We start from the raw sequence: 18,441 nt of genomic DNA on the forward strand, positions 1-18,441 counted from the left end.
CAGATCTCTGCAATCATTGAATGCCATAATGCAAGTGCAGAATGAGCTGCTGTCGTCAAGAGCTCTTCCAATGGATCTCCTGAACTAGTAATATAATGTTTTTAATCACATACCCCAACACTAACAGTATTTTGAGTATACAGAAACCAGTGTTTATTTAACTGTGCATTACACAGATGTACTACTGTACTAATATGTTAGTAATAGAAATTTCAAAACAGAATAAACAACAACTTTTTTAAAAATCTATTATTGGTACAAATAATACTTCTTCCTGCACACCAACAGATTGCCCTGTGGGGTATGCAAAACCACTTTGGAGACAACTGTCCTACACAATGGACACTGAACTTAAATAGCTCCAATTCAAAGCTAAGTAATTTTAGCTCCAATGAAGGCAGCTTCCTCCACTCTAGGATTCCCTTAGAATTTTACCAGAGGAAAACTAAACGGACAAAAAGTTTTGTGGCTTTGGCTGAGATATAATTAATTTTATTCACAGTACTTCCTATGATACTGTTTCAGATTTCTGATGAAAAAATGTTGGTAACACACCAATATTTTACTTGTTGTTAAACTTTAACTTGCCTCAAATAATATTAATAACTCAACCTGAAAAATTTTTTAAAAAATTAAAGCACTCGGATACTAAGAATCTGAAAAAGAAGTGTTTCATTTTATACAGGATGGCTCCTAACTACTGTAGGAAAAACAATCCAGGGTTTCAGAAGCAAGAGATAAGCTCTTTGATGGCAAAGAGAAGTCATATGTATGTAGTCTTCGGACTCAGCAAAAGACTGATCCAAACCACAGGAGTGCTCCTGAATATTTTAGGCAGAGTCAGGAAAAGTTAGGTAGGCATCTGCTATTTTACACACACTTGTATATACTCTGTGTAATAAGACAAAGAATTGTTCTTTTTAAGAACCCTTTGCAGAGTCTGAGCACCTACTTCAAGTATTGTAGATCTAAAAAAGATTTATTTTATACTGTGAGGCTCAACATTTTCTTTACAGACATGCTTATCCTACTGACAAACTTGGAAAATAAATATAGGTCTGAGCAACTTAAGGCAACCAAGACACACAGATGGTCCCACTGTTCAATTTCCATGGAGCAAATAGCATAACTGATATTCAGTTATCTATGGAAGGGTGAAATGCTGTAATTTCCCCAGACTACGGGAATTTTAATAACACCAGTGTTTTAACAGCACAGAATCCAATCGTAACACCCTAGCAAACCAAACCTGCAAAGTAGCCTTCAGCACAGGAAGCAGGAGACATTTCCTATGGAAGTGTATTCCAAATCAGAAGTTATAGCTTTTTTTCTGGGTTTCTCAGATACTCAGAGCCAATATTAACATATCAACATGTTAATATTAATTATGCTAATTAATATTAACATAAACCCTGGTTTGCAGGGTTACATACAGTGATCAGATCTATATATGTCTTTTGTTGTTGTTGTTGTTCAACTGTAAGGTATACTAGAAATAATGGATATATAAGGAAATGAGAAATATATATATCTAAGAAATCTGAGAAAATAATTCTGGAGTCCCAGAAGAGAATAAGCAATGGAAAACTAAGCCAGACAGTTCTTCTATTCCTCCAAGAGGACTTGAAACTACAAAAAACCTGAATTACCTAAACAGCATCTTTCCTTCAAATACAACACAGAAACAGTCAGCAAGGCCTCAGCAATCTGAACACCTGATTCTGAAATAATTTTTCTGATATAAAAAATAAAAAGCATTTTTAAATTATTACTGTAGATCCCCATGAAACAATATAAACGTTACTCTATGGAACATTCCTATGTTCTCCTGACTACAATCATGATAACAGGGTATTTTCACAGACCTAAAGCTTTTTCACATTGTAAAAATAACAGGATTTGCATTTGTGTCTGTTGATCATGACATACCCTAATGAATTTTTTCTAAATTTATCCTGAGTCAGCAAGATAATTAGTCCACACATGAACACAAAGTCTTCAATTTAATCATATGATCAGGACTTGTAAAGATAACTGAAAAGATTCTCTCAGAAACTTGGACGTCTTGGAAACTTAGATCTGACACCGTTTGCTCACAGTCCTATCAGATTAGATCCTGACAGACTCTTAGCAATTTGGTTCAGTGATTGTTATTAGGTATAGAGTTAATAGTGGTCACCGTTCCCTTCATTTAATAGGCCTTAACATTAAAAAAAAAAGTATCTTTATAAAAAAGACAGTATCAGGCTAAAGCATCACTTCTTATATAGCACCAGATTTTTACTACAGGCAGGTTGTGACTTATCTTCAGAGTGCTAAATACTTTCAGTGGCTTTTCTTTCTAAAGGTGAAATAGCACCTGATTATTGAAAAATGATGTCATTAAGATTGAGCATAAAACAGATTAAAGAAAAACATCTGCACTTAAGCCAACTTGCATCTCTGTATTCGAGGATTAGGACAGATTTATAAATTACCTGCTAAAATATCCACAGAATAATGCAAGCAGACCATGCGAAAGAAATTGCAAAAGAAAAAATGATGTGAAGCAGAAAAAAAGCAAGCAAAATATGCACCGAAGCCAAGTTCTGCTGGCAGACACAGAAAGGAACATGTGCAACATAAGACTGGAGGCATCTTGTGAAGGAAAACCAAAGCAGTGTATTTTTTGTTTCTAATGCAAACACCTATCCTAACCTCTCTTGTCTACTTCAACAGAAGAGAAAGGAATACACTAAAAAATAATGAAAAAGAAAAAGGCAATATGAAAAATGCTGCTAGTTGCTCCTCTTGAGTCCTAAATCATTTCACAGGCAAAGAAAAAGGCCCCACAACATTATTTTACCTTACTAAGCGCAAGATCAAAAGCTATTAATTATTTGTATCAACTGACAGAAAATGTCTGACCTCTACTGCACTAGGGAACTGGGCTCCTAGAATCAGCTCCTATCTCAATGATTATATATATATATATAATTAGCATGTACCACTGGTTCTAATTTGTTCAAATTTGTATCTGAGAGAGATCAAAATCAGACCTGGAAGTTACTGACTTCTTTTTTGAGTAAATTAATGGCAATTGCCTATACAATTATCTTCAATGTCTACATTCTTCTACTCAATAAGCCCAAATTTTGTATAAATAAATATTTTAACAGTGGCTTGCCACATGCCATGTGAAGGTCCCCCTTCAAGTCCTTTAATAGCTGAGTTTACAGAACAAAGCCACTTGACAACTTTGTTTTGTATTCATCCATCTGAGCTTCTGCAGTATGTACCAGCCCACATGGTCCTTGGCCCTTAAAGAGCCTCAAAGAATAAATCAAATATCAATGATTAATGGGAAATTCACTGCCACATTCAACAACTATATTATTCAAAGAAAACTTCTGTGTGTTGTCCTTGTCCTCCTACTTCAAGGCCTTGACATTTCATCACTTCATTACAAGTCAATGTTTTAACAACAAAACTGAATGTTGCCTTGCTGGTCCTGAAAGTTACAACCACTTGGATGTTACATCAAGGCAAGGGGGAAACGGTATGTAAATGACTGTCTCAGGGTAGTACTTGATTCAGCTGTGATATATATTATAATTAATGTTTAAAATACCAAGTTGAAAGAATCACACCTTATGAAAGTATTGTTCTTATCCTTCCCCTGAAGAAAACTTAACAAGCCAGCACCAGAAACTAGAACCTCAAAACAGCATTCTATTTAGTCTTTTCTTGTTAGATTTTTTAATTTGTTTTTATTTTATTTTCCTCTTGGGCAACACAAGAGTAATACAGCTGAGACAAATGGATGCCTCTAAGCTCCATTTCCAGGCAGCGATGGTTACCCTAAAAAACAGGACATCCCCTTCCTGGGGAAAAAAAAAAAAAAAAAAAAAAAGGTGGAATGCAAAACATTAATAGACCAGTTACATACATATGATTACTACCTTTCTGCAAGGACCTTAATAAATTGGACTATTTGTATTTAGTGACAGTCCTGATCTGTTTTAACACAATCACAGCAACGTGTAAGAGACCACCAGCGTATGAGGAGGACTAATGAACTAACCTCCCTTCAAACCCTGTCCAGGTATCATGAACAAATCACCTGAGAGTAACTTTTCACAAAGTCATGAGCTGAGGAGTTCAAATGTAGGAAATTGTGGTTTACAACACAGCTTCCAACTCTCATTGCCTTTTCTCACAGTAGGAGGGATAGAAGAAACAAGCTACTAAATTTTGCAATTCAGAATTTTAATTAGGCCATGAGCAAATGTGAGTTTGTGCTAATGCACTCAGCTAGTCCTTTCTGACTAACAATGCTCAAGTAATACCTTAGAGGAAATACAACTCCTTAAATATTTAATATTAGCTCCCATCAATGAAGAAGGTTATACTTAAAAAAAAAAAACAAAAAACAAACACAATAAGTAGCTAAGAGTTTGTTATTAAGACATAAAAGAGAGAAACTTTTGCATTAGGAAGATTCTTAACATGCTTGACCCTCACTATGAGGGGAGGTCATGTAGCAAGTATCACACTGAGTGTAATCACACAGCATGTGCTGGACAACTAGGGTACCAGGCCTAACCAGCACAGATTCATGAAAGGCAGGTTCTGCTTGGTCCATCTCATTTCCTTTTATGAACAGGTGACTTATCTAGTAGATGAGGGAAAGGCTGCAGATGTAGTCTACCTCGACTTCAGTAAAGCCTTTAACACTGTCTCCCACACTATTCTCCCAGAGAAGCTGGCAGCTCATAACTTAAACAAGAGTCTGGGTAAAAAAAAAAAAAAATGGCTGGACAGTGTTGGTGAATGGAGTTAAATCCAGCTAGTAACCAGTCACAAGTGCTGTTCTCCAGGGGACAGTACTGGGGCTAGTTCTGTTTAATATCTTCATTGATGATGTGGGTGAAGAGACTGAGTACACCTCACCAAGTTTGCATATTACACCAAGTAGGAAGGAAGCACTGATCTGCCTGTAGGGAAGCCATACAGAAGGAATTGGAAAGACTGATGCCGCTAATATGAGCTCCAACAAAACCAAGTGCCAGGTCCTAGACTTTGGTCACAGCATTCTCCATGCAACACTACAGGGTCAGGGCAGGAGAGTGGCTGGAAAGTTACACAGAAGTATCAGATGGCATGTATAGGAACTGATAGGTCATGGTCTGAACCAATGATTGAGCACCTGGTGAAGGGGCACGGCCAGCCCTGGGAGCACAGGTGCAAGCAATTCACCTGTGCAACCTTAACCCTATTTAAGGGCTGGCAGCCAAAAGGGAAGCATCTCTACTTGGAGATTGCCTTCTCTGAGAGTTCCCAGTGAGCCCAGATCCTTGGAAAAGGGTGAGCTATTTCTTCTTTATTACTGGACTGCGACCACTGTCTTTCTTGAATGATCTGAAACTGGTTAAAGGCAACTGTACCTGCTCCCACCTATCTTTACAGGGTATCAGTTGACAGCAGGCCATTCTATGAAAACAGCCAGCTGAATGTGAGCCAGCAGCGTGACCACATGGCCAAGAAGGCCAAGGGCATCCCAGCTCATATCAGAAATAGCGCAGGGCCAGGAGGATACACAGCACTGGTGAGGCTGCAGCTTGAGTACTGCAATCAGTTTTGGGCACCCCACTATAAAAAGACATTGAGGCCCTGGAGTACATCCAGAGAAGGGCAAAGTAGGTGAAGGACCTGGATCAAAACTCTTACAGGGAGTGGCTAAAGAAAGTGGGCTTGCTTAGTCTGGAGAATAGGAGGCTCAGAGGAGACCTTATCACTCTCAAAAACTATCTGAAAGGAGGCTGTGGTGAGGCAGGGGCCAACCTCTTCTCCCATGTAACTAGTGACAGGGCCAGAGGGAATGTCCTCAATTCAGGTTAGATATTTGTAACGGATCAATGAAAAACACTTTCTGAATTTGTGTAGTATGCTTGGTATGTCTCACACACATGCAAGACAAGGTCATTGCCATGACAACAAATCAAAGCTGTGAAAGACAGAATCCTCCGAAATAACAGGACAGTCTTGTTTTATAAAAAAAAAAAGCCTATTTTCCTGCAAGGAAGTTTTTACTATATATATATATATATATATATATATATATATATATATATATATGTATATGTGTATAATGTCTGAGAGAAGCTCAGCTGGTTTTTTTGTTAGATTTTTTCGGGGGGTTGTTTTGGTGTTTTTTTTTTGCTGTCTGCTTTTTGCCTGTTGGAGACTTCAACCCCTGGACAAGCACTCCCACTCATCCTTACTCCATCACTGATGTCAAACATCAACCATTCATGGCAATCAAAACTCAGGAAACTGCAATTAATGTAGCTTTTAAGTTCTTGTACTTCAATGTAAGTCACTTCTGCTGAAGTGTTACAGTGAAGCATCCTAAGGTAACAAAATTAGCTAACAGCTACCTCTCTGAATAAGTAGGAAAAATAAATTTAAGATTTACATTAAACACAGTTTTAGCCTTCAACATTTGAAGCATCCTGAATGTAAAGACAGGGCCAACTGATGATGCTTCATAGGTCACACAACCTGTGAAATGAGCGTTTCAAGCACTCACTGGCACTAAGCATTCTCATAATCTGTAAACTTTGTTTCTAGCAGCCTCTACTGACAAGAAATCACTTATGATCAAGTTAAGTTCTAGTCGAAAATAAGGCAGAGAATGGGGATTATTTGCTTATACTTGCATGATCTGTGGAATAATGGTTGCTTCATTACCATGAATACAGTTAATTTCCATCATGAAGTCAATATACTTCCTAGCTAGTGCCAGTAAATATAAGCCTACATTTTCATTTGACTACATAGGCAATAAAGTTTTAAACTTTTTTGGGTAAACAGTTATCTAGCTGATGCTTCACAGAAGGTAGTTTTAAATAATCTGCCACAATCCCAAAGAAATCAACACATTTGCTTTTGGCAACAGAGCATAAAGAAGCAGCACATTCAACAGTTCTTTATTCATTTGGGTGTCTTGAATATAACAGAGGTAAGATGCCTCTAATTTTGGTTGGGATTTTTTGTTGTGTTTTGTTTTGTTTTTTAATAACAGCATTTCCCTACTTATAATGATATTTGTTGTTTTTTTCTTCTTTGTTTGTTTTAACAGTTGATGAAGTCTCCTTAATGAATGTGGGCTGCAGCACAGAGAATGACATACCAAAGACAATCTGGAAACCTTAACTAACTAAAATACCTAGGACTAAAATGAGCATTTACAAAGAGTAACAAACACCTTTCAAGACTCCATGCAGTAATTTCTCTAGTCAGTATTGCATTGTCATTCTGATTTGGCAGCCTTGTATTTAAGCAGACTAAAAAAAAAAAAAAAAAAAACCATGGTTGTTTCATAATTCAGCATCAATAAATCACTGAAACATGAGTGTCTGAAGATCGGTCAAAACCCTGAAAACCATTTCACATGACCCAATTAACCAAAGACACCCATATTCAATAAAGGTTATTAATTTCAGAATACACAAGCAGAATAATTTTGAGATGACTTCGTACCCAATTGATTCTTCATCATTAGAGCTGCATCTATCACAGTCCCTTTGCCTTCTTCCTTTTGTAGAAGTCTCTCTGTTGCTGGCACTTAATCGCCACTGAAATAAAACAAACAAAAGTGGAACACTCCAACACACTTCAGTGTCACATTGGACATTACATAACAAAAATGGAACAAGGCCAGGCATTGAAACAGTGCAATTGATCAGACAGAGCAGAGAGACAAAGAATATGCACAATAATTTTGTAACATATGGGTTTGTTTACTATAAAGTATCTGTGTACTACTGGGCTTATTGGGAACTTGCTTCATTTTTCATCTAAAATAATACAGCACAATTCAATTTGTACTTAAGGTAGCACTGTCCCAAATGAAGGCTTAAATATTAGGTCTACTCCAGATAACCACAGTTATGTTAGATATCTTATTTAACTCCATGAATTTAAGCAATTTTCCATTCAAAAAATGCACAATTCTGAGAAACAACAGGAATCTGAAGGCTTCACAGTGGCACAGTATGGCAAAACTCACAAAACCAGTAATTCTTTTTTCCCTTTCAGTTCTCTTACCTTATAGAATGCAATTATATTTTTGCATTTAAATAAACAAAAGCCCCACCAAAACATACAGCTGTTTCTGCAATTCCAGAAATCTACCTCCTGTCACTACCTTCTACTCTCGCCTCACATTAAAACCAAACTGAGGCTTGAAAATGATGCCAGTCAGTCTGAAAACACATGAAGATATTTACAATGCTGTGTAAGTGTGCTGTGAAAGGGCATCTGAAAAATTCATGTCCACACCTTAAGAATTATCTCTTTTGCAAGAGAGTATGAAGACCAGGCAGTGTTTAAAAAGGCCTCAACTGCACAGAAAAATCTGTTATACATAGACAGGTAAGAAGAACAAGAAATGGAATGTAATATTCAAGAAGTAAGAAGCGATTCTTCAATACATCTAGTCCAATCATTGCTTTTATGGAGGCAGAGAGAAAGACAGAGTTCTACATGTATCAGCTCAGCAAAAGAGGTTGTTGCTTGTGACTGAAGGTTACATTACTTCCTGCTTCAAAGCAGGAATGCAACTGGATGTTCTACTTGCTTTACTAGTATAGAACATAATACAGCAAGTCTATATTGCAGACCAATCAAATGTCCAGGCCTACCATAAGAAATGGGTCACACTGTCAGCACTCTTGTAAGTCAAGAGAATCCCTAATTTCCCTCACTAGCCTTCTCTGTAGGAGAGCCTGTTTGACCAGTCCTATGGTTCTGAAAGCAACAAAATTGGCAATAGACTTAAAGCTGCACTGAAGCAGTAAAATACATTTCCAAGATTTGGCATTTTAAAAATATGTAGCATACAAGTCTGTTGGAAATTCCCTAAATATCTGCTTCTATACATGACTAAGATGACCAAGATAATCACTTATGCTAATGCTGTTTAAGAACATGTATAGTCTTTTATTCTTACTACTAAAATTAGTCTATTTTTAGAGTTTGTCTATTATTATTAGTTATTCTATGAAGCCATGCTGTATTTCACCTATTCCTAAGAGTTTCAGCTCTTAGATACAAAATAATGACCAAAATTCAATGTAAAAGTTACTTCCATAGCATTGTGAGAACAATCTGGATAAGCAACCTGATATTACCTACAAGTCCAGGAATCAAAAAACAATGAACTAAAGAAAAATTGCACATACACACATTTGCCTTTAAATTCCTGAGTTAAAAGTTAACTTCAGGACCTGAGATTACTATGGAAACCTGTCAAACAATGTCTGAGAACCAACTCTTCTTTTTAATGATTTAGGCTGGTGATACAGCACAGATTTCCCTTACTGTAGCTCTAATACTTGCAGACACATTTCAGATCTACACGCTTGACCTTCCCAGGAAACATGGGTCAGGTACTGATCACATAGGTACAAGGCAGCACTTAGTACTTAAAAGAGTAGAACAAAAAAACCCATACATCTCTCCTATGCACTTTACACTGCAGAGAACTTCTCTTTACCTCTCTTAAAGGGTAGTCCCAATGCTGAGAGCCTGGGAGCCTTGTCAAAGGGGACTGAACTTGAACATCCTCTGACTTGTTGTTTGGTTTCTTCTTTGGTATACGAAACTGAAAATAGAGGATGTTACACACATGATAAAACTAAATTATCCACTGGTGCTAGGAGCTGATATACTGCCAGATACAAAGTTTTTATAATCATCAGGTAAAATAACAAAGTTGCAAGCAAAGCACTGACCCGTTACTTTAACTTAGAAGTATTCTCATTGATGTTTCATCATAAATCGCTGTCATTCTATCAGGAGCTGGTTTTAACAGATGAACACCAAGAAAAAAAACTAATCTTATTTCATTAATTTCACAACCACCTCAATACGTGCCCAAAAGGTGAGAACAAAACCAATCTAATGTTACTCCATTTTCTTGGTTCCCTCTAACTTGCTAACGCTCTAATTTAATCTTCGCATCACAGCTTGAAGAGTGATCAAGAGACAACAAAACAGCTGAATTATGCTATGTTTGCCCTCAGAAAAGAAAGAACATCATTTATCCTGTCACAGTATTAATGTTTTAATATGATTATTTAGCAATAGCATTCTCCAGTGTCCTCAAAATAGTATTACCTGTTGTCATTACCAACCTCATCAAAATTAAGTATTGAAAATAAAGAATCATACAGTTGTTTAAGTTGGAAAGGACCTTTAAAGGTCATCTAGTCCAACAGCCCTGCAATGAACAGCTAGATCAGGTTGCTTAGAGCCCTTCCATCCTGACCTCAAATGTCTCCAGGGATGGGGCATTCACTGCCTCTCTGGGCTATTACTAATTCTCAGCAACTTGCCAATACAAGAAATAATAATAATAAAAAAAGAGGTAAGTTATTCTCAAGTTGATTAAACACATTAAACAAACTCAACTAAACATAAAAGCAGAAACCTAGACATTTCTCCAGGCATCTTGATGTGCAAAATCACAGGCTGCAAACAGGACTAGATTCAAACATATTAGATATGGAATGTAGTGCTGATATCTTTTGGTTAATTAAATACATCAGCCCCCCAGAAAAGCAAAAGCTACTCCACATGACAGCTACTGCAAAGTGCATTGTGAACTTTATTTGCAAGCTATCTGATATCCTACTTTGCAAGATGAAATTACAAGTCAGTATTCTAGAAAAGTGTAAGGCCAGCAACTTAGTTAACACAGAAGCTTCATTCATTAGCTCTGTATGCAGTCCTTCAGATCATAACTGAAGCATATTGCATTGCCATGAGATAATCCTTCCATTTTTCAACTTAAATCATGATTACTCTTAAATCATGATTACTTCTCTATCCTTCTTTGAATTATTTTTTTAATGAATTATCAGGTCTGAATTTCTATACAGTACCTCAACCTCCTTTTGACGTTCAAACACTAGTGCCAAATACAATATCAGATCATAGAATCACAAGGTTGGAAAGGACCTACAAGATCATCTAATCATAAAGGTAATAATATAGGCACACATAGGCAATGCTTTTAATAGAATTATCTACAATTTTTTTATTAAGAATGTCTGCAATAAGAGGTATTTTGTTGTATGGAGAAATGGCTTATAAACCTTAATTGGTCAGGATGTTTTTTTCAAATCTGTGCATTAGTGGTGAGGTATGAGTTTCTTTAAAAAAAAAAAAAAAAAACCAACACAGAATCCACCAGGAAGGAAAGCAGCAGGCTATAAGATTTCTGACAGCACAGAACTGTATAAAATTTTAATATCTGTTTTGTGTTACAGAGCTTCAGACAACTTCTGTAATAACGTAACACTGAGAAGAGATAAGGTCAGACTCAGAGAACAGAAACAGATGATCCAACAGAGGGACAAAAAGCATAAGATACATTCATCAGCAAGATTTCCATCTCAGTGCACCATATCCTCAAAATGTTTGTACTCATTAAGATGTTGGTCAGCAATAGTTGCAATTAATGTACTGGACAAACACAGAGTAAAGAGGTAACCAAAAGAAGTCTGAATTTACATTAAGTGCAATGTATGCAAGCTGCCTCAGCTTTCCCTTAACAGAAAGCAAATGAATCAATGCATATATGCACTTTGTAGATTCCTCATCTAAATCAGTAGCATTTATCTGGAAGTTCACACCCATAAAAGCAGAAGTCAGAGAAGCATATGAACAATGTGCTGGAAACATCTTATTTCTAAAACACCAGACAGACCTTACCTGGATCAAACCAGCTGCTGTGCCTACAGTTTGTTTTCACTTCTGCCTCCACTGCTGGAAACTACAGCTAACCATGGATATTTTAAGAAAAAGGACACTAGCATATGGATTCTTACACACATCTCAGTAGATAACCAAAGATTAATCATTTACGCAGCTCATTCGAGTATTATTTTTAATATTAAAGTGTTGCTTAAGTCTTAATATGGTCCTGAAAAGTATTCAGTTTATGTTAAACATGAACCCTACATCGTAGTAACATGTTCAGCAGCGTACACTGCTCTACTGACTGCTGCTAGCTTAAGCTAGTTCTCAAGAAAGCTGTTCCAACAAAGTGAAAACAGGACCCCTGTAGAATGACTGGTTATATAAGTACAGCCACAGCACCTCAGGATACCCACATCCTGAAAGCTACTTGTTATAAATTGTAAAAGACTTACACTGACATGACTTGAAGGTGATGGTCTTCCTTCCATGACTTTTTCCACTAGAAAAGAAAAACATATAATTACATACACACATGCAAAATAAGCTTAGCAATTTACATTTCATTTATTTCTTCAGAAAATATAAGATTAAGATTGCAGCAGTAGGTGGTAAGCAAAAAACAGAAACACCCTTTTTCAGGCAGTTAGCACAACAAAAGCTCATGGATAGCCACAATGCAAGAGACGTGCTTCAGCAGGACTCTGCATTATCAGTGTGTGCGGATGGACTCGTTAACAAAGTTTTAACCAGAACTTGTCTTGAAGGAAGGTATTTACCCTGAAGCATATATAGAATTATGTTTCCTGCTTGCTAGAGTGTAAGCAGGTCTTTGATTGTAAAAAGAGTCACAGAAAGACATTTGTAACACTGTAACACTTGTAAAAATAAAGTTATGTAATTCAATCTGTAAAAAGATAAACTTCTTCCTCACTGGAAGAACAGAGCTTCAAAATCACAGAATGGCCAGGGTTGGAAGGGACCTCAAGGATCATGAATCTCCAACCCCCCTGCCACAGGCAGGACCACCAATCTCCCCATTTAATGCTAGACCAAGCCAGGCTGCCCAGGGTCCCATCCAATCTGGCCTTGAACACCCCCACGGATGGGGCATCCACAGCTTCTCTGGGCAGCCTGTTCCAGCACCTCACCACTCTCTCTGTAAAGAATTTCCCTCTGACATCCAACCTAAATCTTCCCTCCCTCAACTTAAAACCATTTCCCCTTGTCCTACAATTATCAACCCTTTTTAAATTAAAGAGTTGATTCCCCTCCCCTCTGTAGACTCCCTTTAGATAATGAAATGCTACAATGAGGTCACCCCACAGCCTTCTTTTCTCCAGGCTGAACAAGCCCAGCTCCCTCAGCCTGTCTTCACAGGGGAGGTGCTCCAGTCCCCTGATCATCTTCATGGCTCTCCTCTGGACCCTCTCCAACAGCTCCCTGTCTTTTTTGTACTGGGGACTCCACACTTGGATGCAGTACTCCAGATGGGGCCTCACAAGAGCAGAGTAGAGGGGAACAGTCACCTCTGTGTCCCTGCTAGCCCAGATGGAGCCCAGGAACCACAAGTGTTCCAAGCCATTTCTTCTGTTTACACATATTCTGCACGAGACGCAGAGAGGTCATAAGCCCTACAAACCTCACACCCAACTCAAGAAGCCTAGCTCACCACTTAAGCCTGAGTAGTTTTGTTTCGGTCAGCAATTCTTCAGCCCTAACTTGGACAAGAGCAGTACGCATAGGCTACATAAGAGGGCCCGGCTATCGCCCAGCCCAACGCCGTACCGACAGCTCCCGGCCGGCCGCCTGCGGGGCTGAAGAACGGCCCCTCACAAAGAACAGCAACGCCGCTGCCCGGCGCCAGCCGCCCCGCCCCACCATCCTCCCTCGCCGTTTCGTGATCGTTGAACGGGAAGGTGACGCAGACACACACCCACCCACCGGGGCCGCGGCTCGCTGCCCGGTTCCGTTATATCCCTTCCGAACCCCCCCGAACCCCTTGACGGCTAAAGGGCTCCTGGAGCCCCGCCCGCAGAACAGCGCCAAGCGCACGCTGCAGCCCCTCCCCAGCACCAACCGCTGTGCCGCCGCCGTTGTTGTTGTTGTTATCGCTGCCGTTGCTGCCGTTCGCTAAGGCCCCGCCACCGCCCCCTGCGCAACTCCGCCGGTTACTTCCGGGTAGAGCCCCGCCCGAGCCGGGGGAACCGGCCCCTCCTGCTCAGCAACGGCTGCCCCAGCGCCAACCCCGCAGGCGGCCCCTCGCAGGCCTGCCCGCCCGCAGCAAGGCTCCGCCCTTGGCAGCTGTGGCAGCGCTCGGCTTTGACTTTCTCCCACAGCCCGATAGGGACCTAGAGGGGAAAGCGGGTGTGACTCTGAGCGAGTGGCTGCCGGCTCGCGTTCGGCGAATTGATGAGCCGCACGAACAGCGGGGCTAAAGGAAGCTAGTGCTAAAGGAGGGGAAATTGTGAGCTACGGAGAACGCCTTGTTGCTGTTTGGTTGTTTTGCAATAATTTCTAACCAAACGAAATGAAGTTTATATTGCACCTCGTCGACCCCATTTTACTACTGAGACTTTCACCTCCATTTCAGTCAGAATCCTGAAGATGGATTCATAGTTTAATTACACCTCAATTTGTACTGCCCCTCCCCCGTGTATCACATATATATTGCCAGAACTTCCAAGCCCTATATCATACCATATCATAGAATGGCCTGGGTTGAAAAGGACCACAATGATCATCTAGTTTCAACCCTCCTGCTATGTACAGGGTCACCAACCAGCAGACCAGGCTGCCCAGAGCCACATCCAGCCTGGCCTTGAATGCCTCCAAGGATGGGGCATCCACAGCCTCCTTTGGCAACCTGTTCCAGTGTATCACCACCCTCTGTGTGAAAAACTTCCTCCTAATATCTAACCTAAACTTCCCCTGTCTCAGTTTAAGACCATTCCCCCTTGTCCTATCACTGTCCACCCTCATAAACAGTCATTTCACCTACTGTTTATATGCTCCCTTCAAGTACTGGAAGGCCACAATGAGGTCTCCCCAAGGCCTTCTCCAAGCTAAACAAGCTCAGTTCCCTCAACCTTTCCTCATAGGAGATGTTCTTCAGCCCTTTGATCATCTTAGTAGCCCTCCTCTGGACCCTCTCTAAGAGCTTCATATCCTCGTGCAGGGAACCCCAGGCCAGGATGCTTCAGATGGTGCCTCACAAGAGCCAAATAGAGGGGGACAATCACCTCCCCCTCCCTGCTGCCCACACTTTTTTGCTGAAACCTAAAAATTTCTGCAGCTGAGTAGGCTGGCTCCAGCTCAGCATGCAGCAGAGTAACAAGCTCAGCTGATGCAATGGTTTCCAGCTGGTGGCCTTGGAAACCCTTTCATATAAAGACAAAGATCTTTTTCCTTCTTCCTAAGGTGGCTTTAGAACTGTAAGTTTGATGTGTGGTTTTTTCTGTTTATTAACTGTTTTTTCTGCTTATTAACACAATACCTTTATATTGAGTAGTAGGAAGCTCTGCAAAGCTTGTTTTAACAATTGTTACATACAAAAGCAACTTAGCTTTTACTTCTGTTCAGGTGTAAAATACAAACACAAGATGTTAGATTGGAACTACCTGAAACACTAGAGATGACCTTAGCTGGCAGCAAATGATATATTCCATAGATATATTTAAGACTAATACATAGAAAGTAATGGAACCTGAACTAATGTGGAACTTATTTTCTTTGCACAGAGAAATTGCCTACGGTCCCAGGGTCAGAAAGATTTTCGTCTGTGACGATGGCAGACTTCACAGGAGAACATACGGTAGGTAATGTGGGGTCTTGCTAGAATAAACTATTAAATGGCAAATCTCCCAAAGAGTAATGCTTATGTGATTTGCAGTTCAGTGATGTTTATAATGTGCCAAGTGCTGTGTAAATGCTAACTAAGTTTACAGGTGAAATATGTTAAAATCACACAATCACCAAGGTTGGCAAAGATGTCCAAAATCATCCAGTCAGACCATCCATCTACCACAAATATTCACTGTTACGCATGTCCCTCAGCACCGCGTGTAAGTGTTTCTTGAACACCTCCAGGGCCAGTGACTCAACCACCTCCCTGAGCAACCCATGTCTTTCATTATGAGCAGAAAAAAGAAAGGGAAGAAAGGGGAAAGGGTGTGTTTGTTATCTGTCTTTTTCTCCCTAACAGTAATTTTTAAAAAATGAAAACAGTGGTTGTAAAGTCAGCTAGAATACACACCCTTGAATACTGTGTTTGTATATAGAAATGTAGCACAAGAAGGAGTCAAAACTGATTTAGGATATAGACTTACAAAAAAGAAATACGTTATGCAACTGTATCTAAAATAATGACTGCTGATTTTTAATCCTACACATGGCGTTGCAGGTATGAAATCTGTCCTCTAAGCAAGTTTATGTTCTAAAGTGCTGTTCATCAATTCTTATTCCTTGCTACTACTAGTTGGTACTAACTTGCTATTCATAACATGCTAGAAAACTGCAGCGTCAGTTTTTTAGGACTGAGAAAAAAGAGACAGAATTGTTGGATAGCATGATAGTCTGTGAGTAAACTGCACTTACCTTTTCCTGTTTGTTGTAGAATACTTTCTCTGCACTTTACTCAAAGGGAAAATGGGCACGCTGTTCCTAGCATAATTGTTGTCAACTGGTCAAACAATTTGAAAAATCATACGATGGTCTCCATTTTCAGCTGTAGTAACCTTGTGGGAAAACTGAGGCATGGACTCCCTTCTCCTTATTCCTGCATCATACTAGTTAATTCTGTCATTTATTCTATAATTTCCACGTTGCAGGTGCTTACAAAGGAACGGTTAGTATCAGTGTATTGCTGTTGTGAATGGAATCTGTTTGTTTTTTTTTTTTTGAGTAGCTGGTTTACTACAGCCCACCAAAAGCAATGAATGCTTTGTGTGTAACCACATGTAAATATTGATTACGATACAGCATGCTTTATTTAACTGTTGTATGGTGGTCTATTATTACATTGACATAGTTTTCTTAATTTGCAGTGGTTACAAACAGGACATGAACTAAGCTTGAGGAAACTAGTAGAGGGTTCAGATTATCAAGAGGAACTGAAGTATGATTTTAATGAAAAAGGGGAACTGAGGCACCTGGATACAAATGAATCCTTTGTTTTCAATTACTACAAAAACACCCATGAGAAGAATCATGAACGCTATCAGCTTTTAGGACATATGATTACCCAGTATGTTTATGAGCTCCTGGAAAGAGTCTGTGCACTGCAGAAAGTTTATATTCCTTCTGATGCTACAGAGGATGAACCAAGAAGTTTCTTTTTTATGAGTGAGAAAGCACTAACAAGTTCTTCAAGCATAATTGTCCTTCTTCAGGACCGTGGGGTTTTTCGTGCTGGCCAGTGGGGGAAAAAGACAATCATCAGTGAAGGCCTGTACCATGGAACACAAATACCGTTCATCAAAATGGCCCTTCAAAGCCACGGGGGAGTGATTGTACTGAATCCCAATGACAACCTCATTGACTTGAAGACTGAAAGGGAGAAGCTAAACTATTCTACCAGAGAAGAATCACTGACTTCTGTGCATTCCTGCCAGTGGATCCCCAAGCGGTGTAGCAGTAGCCCTGAGGAGCATACCATGTATGTATGGGATCATTTCATTTCTAAAAGTGCGGCCAAGAATGTGGCTTTCATTGCCCACGGCTATGGTGGTTTGGTGTTCATTGATCTGCTCGTGCAGAGAAAGCAGGAAGTGATGAATAAAGTGTTTTCTGTGGCATTCATTGATTCCATGCACAATGTACAGCATCAGGCTAGAAATGATCCACAAATACAATGGTGGATACAGAAATACTGCCGTGAATGGGTATCAAACAATAAGCCTTTAGGTAAAGCTGTAGGTTCTCTTGTCAAAGTGAATTGTCCAACTGTCTCTGCTGGAACTGAAAAGTATAGCTTAGCACCTTCATACTGCTTGCGTTCCATCTTTAAGTACCTGAACAGCACCCTGAAAGCCAAGACCACCACAGCCTTTACACGTTCACCTATTGCAACCCGAAGCAGCAAAAGTTAGTAAATAAATGTATACTGACTTGTGTTTGATAGTAATCTTTCTCTTTTCATAACCATCCCTGCAGCTAAGATCCTTTGCTATGGAGAGACTATGGTATTAAGTTTGAAGAGAAACACAAAAATACAAGTTAACCATGAGGAAAAAAATGCCTTCTTGAAAGTTTTAGGTCATATCCCTTCAGCTAGCTGTGAAATTTAAAGCTGCACAAAATAAAGATGTATGTGTATATCAACACTTGTCTGTATAATCTTTTTAATTGTATTTTCTGTGGTGACAGCTTTGTAATTGGACTAAATGATCAACAAAACTCTAATGTCTTAAGTGCATAAAAAGACAATTCTGGAATATACAAAGCATGCAAATTTGCAATTTTAAATCCAACTAAATCAGAGTGACTTGCTGGGGTTATAAAATATGCTAGCAACTTACAGTTATCAAACTGATACAAGAGAATGATGTAGCTGTTTCCTCTCAGCTGTGCGGTTTGTTTTTTTTTTTTAATAGAAGTGGGAAACAGTTTAAGTATCCATATGAAAGGCTTGCAATTTATTAAAGGAAAAGGCCAAACAGTCTTTAAAGCATATGTAAGAGAAACAGCTATTCT

At 39.3% G+C, this 18,441-nt stretch overlaps 2 protein-coding genes across 19 annotated transcripts in view; one reads left to right on the forward strand and one right to left on the reverse strand.

Annotated features, from left to right (window-relative positions):
- Positions 1–14,109, reverse strand: part of SENP7 (SUMO specific peptidase 7) — a 42,078-nt gene extending 27,969 nt beyond the window's left edge. For 4 of the 17 annotated variants that reach the window (XM_031612996.2, XM_031612994.2, XM_031612995.2 and 1 more), the window contains exons 1-4: positions 13,829–14,109; positions 12,204–12,250; positions 9,542–9,649; positions 7,525–7,619 (exon numbers count right to left, since the gene is read on the reverse strand). In XM_031612996.2, the coding sequence (XP_031468856.2) occupies positions 7,525–7,619; positions 9,542–9,649; positions 12,204–12,239 (239 nt within the window). In that variant the 5' untranslated portion in view covers positions 12,240–12,250; positions 13,829–14,109. The other 13 variants (XM_090151634.1, XM_090151624.1, XM_031612992.2 and 10 more) reach the window with 7 other exon arrangements.
- A 27-nt stretch (positions 14,110–14,136) lies between these two features.
- On the forward strand, positions 14,137–18,128 carry LOC116242385 (putative protein ARB2BP). Of its 2 annotated transcripts, none has more exons than XM_090151687.1 (3): positions 14,137–14,215; positions 15,489–15,562; positions 16,794–18,128. In XM_090151687.1, exons 2-3 carry the CDS (start codon positions 15,536–15,538, stop codon positions 17,835–17,837), a joined length of 1,071 nt encoding a protein of 356 aa, XP_090007813.1. In that variant the 5' UTR covers positions 14,137–14,215; positions 15,489–15,535; the 3' UTR covers positions 17,838–18,128. The 2 variants fall into 2 exon arrangements, with proteins under 2 accessions (XP_090007813.1, XP_031468961.1); XM_031613101.2 differs by lacking the exon at positions 14,137–14,215 and adding an exon at positions 15,087–15,182.
- Positions 18,129–18,441: the final 313 nt, after the last annotated feature.

Source organism: Phasianus colchicus, chromosome 1 (assembly GCF_987193195.1).
Source record: "Phasianus colchicus chromosome 1, bPhaCol1.hap1.1, whole genome shotgun sequence".
NCBI lineage: Eukaryota > Metazoa > Chordata > Aves > Galliformes > Phasianidae > Phasianus > Phasianus colchicus.

What these genes read in the sequence shown, in the direction of transcription:
- LOC116242385 (XM_090151687.1), top strand. Translation starts at nt 15,536, where the DNA reads ATGGCAGACTTCACAGGAGAACATACG. An exon ending in ACTTCACAGGAGAACATACG is followed by an intron (nt 15,563 to 16,793) that starts GTAGGTAATGTG and finishes CTTAATTTGCAG; the next exon opens with TGGTTACAAACAGGACATGA.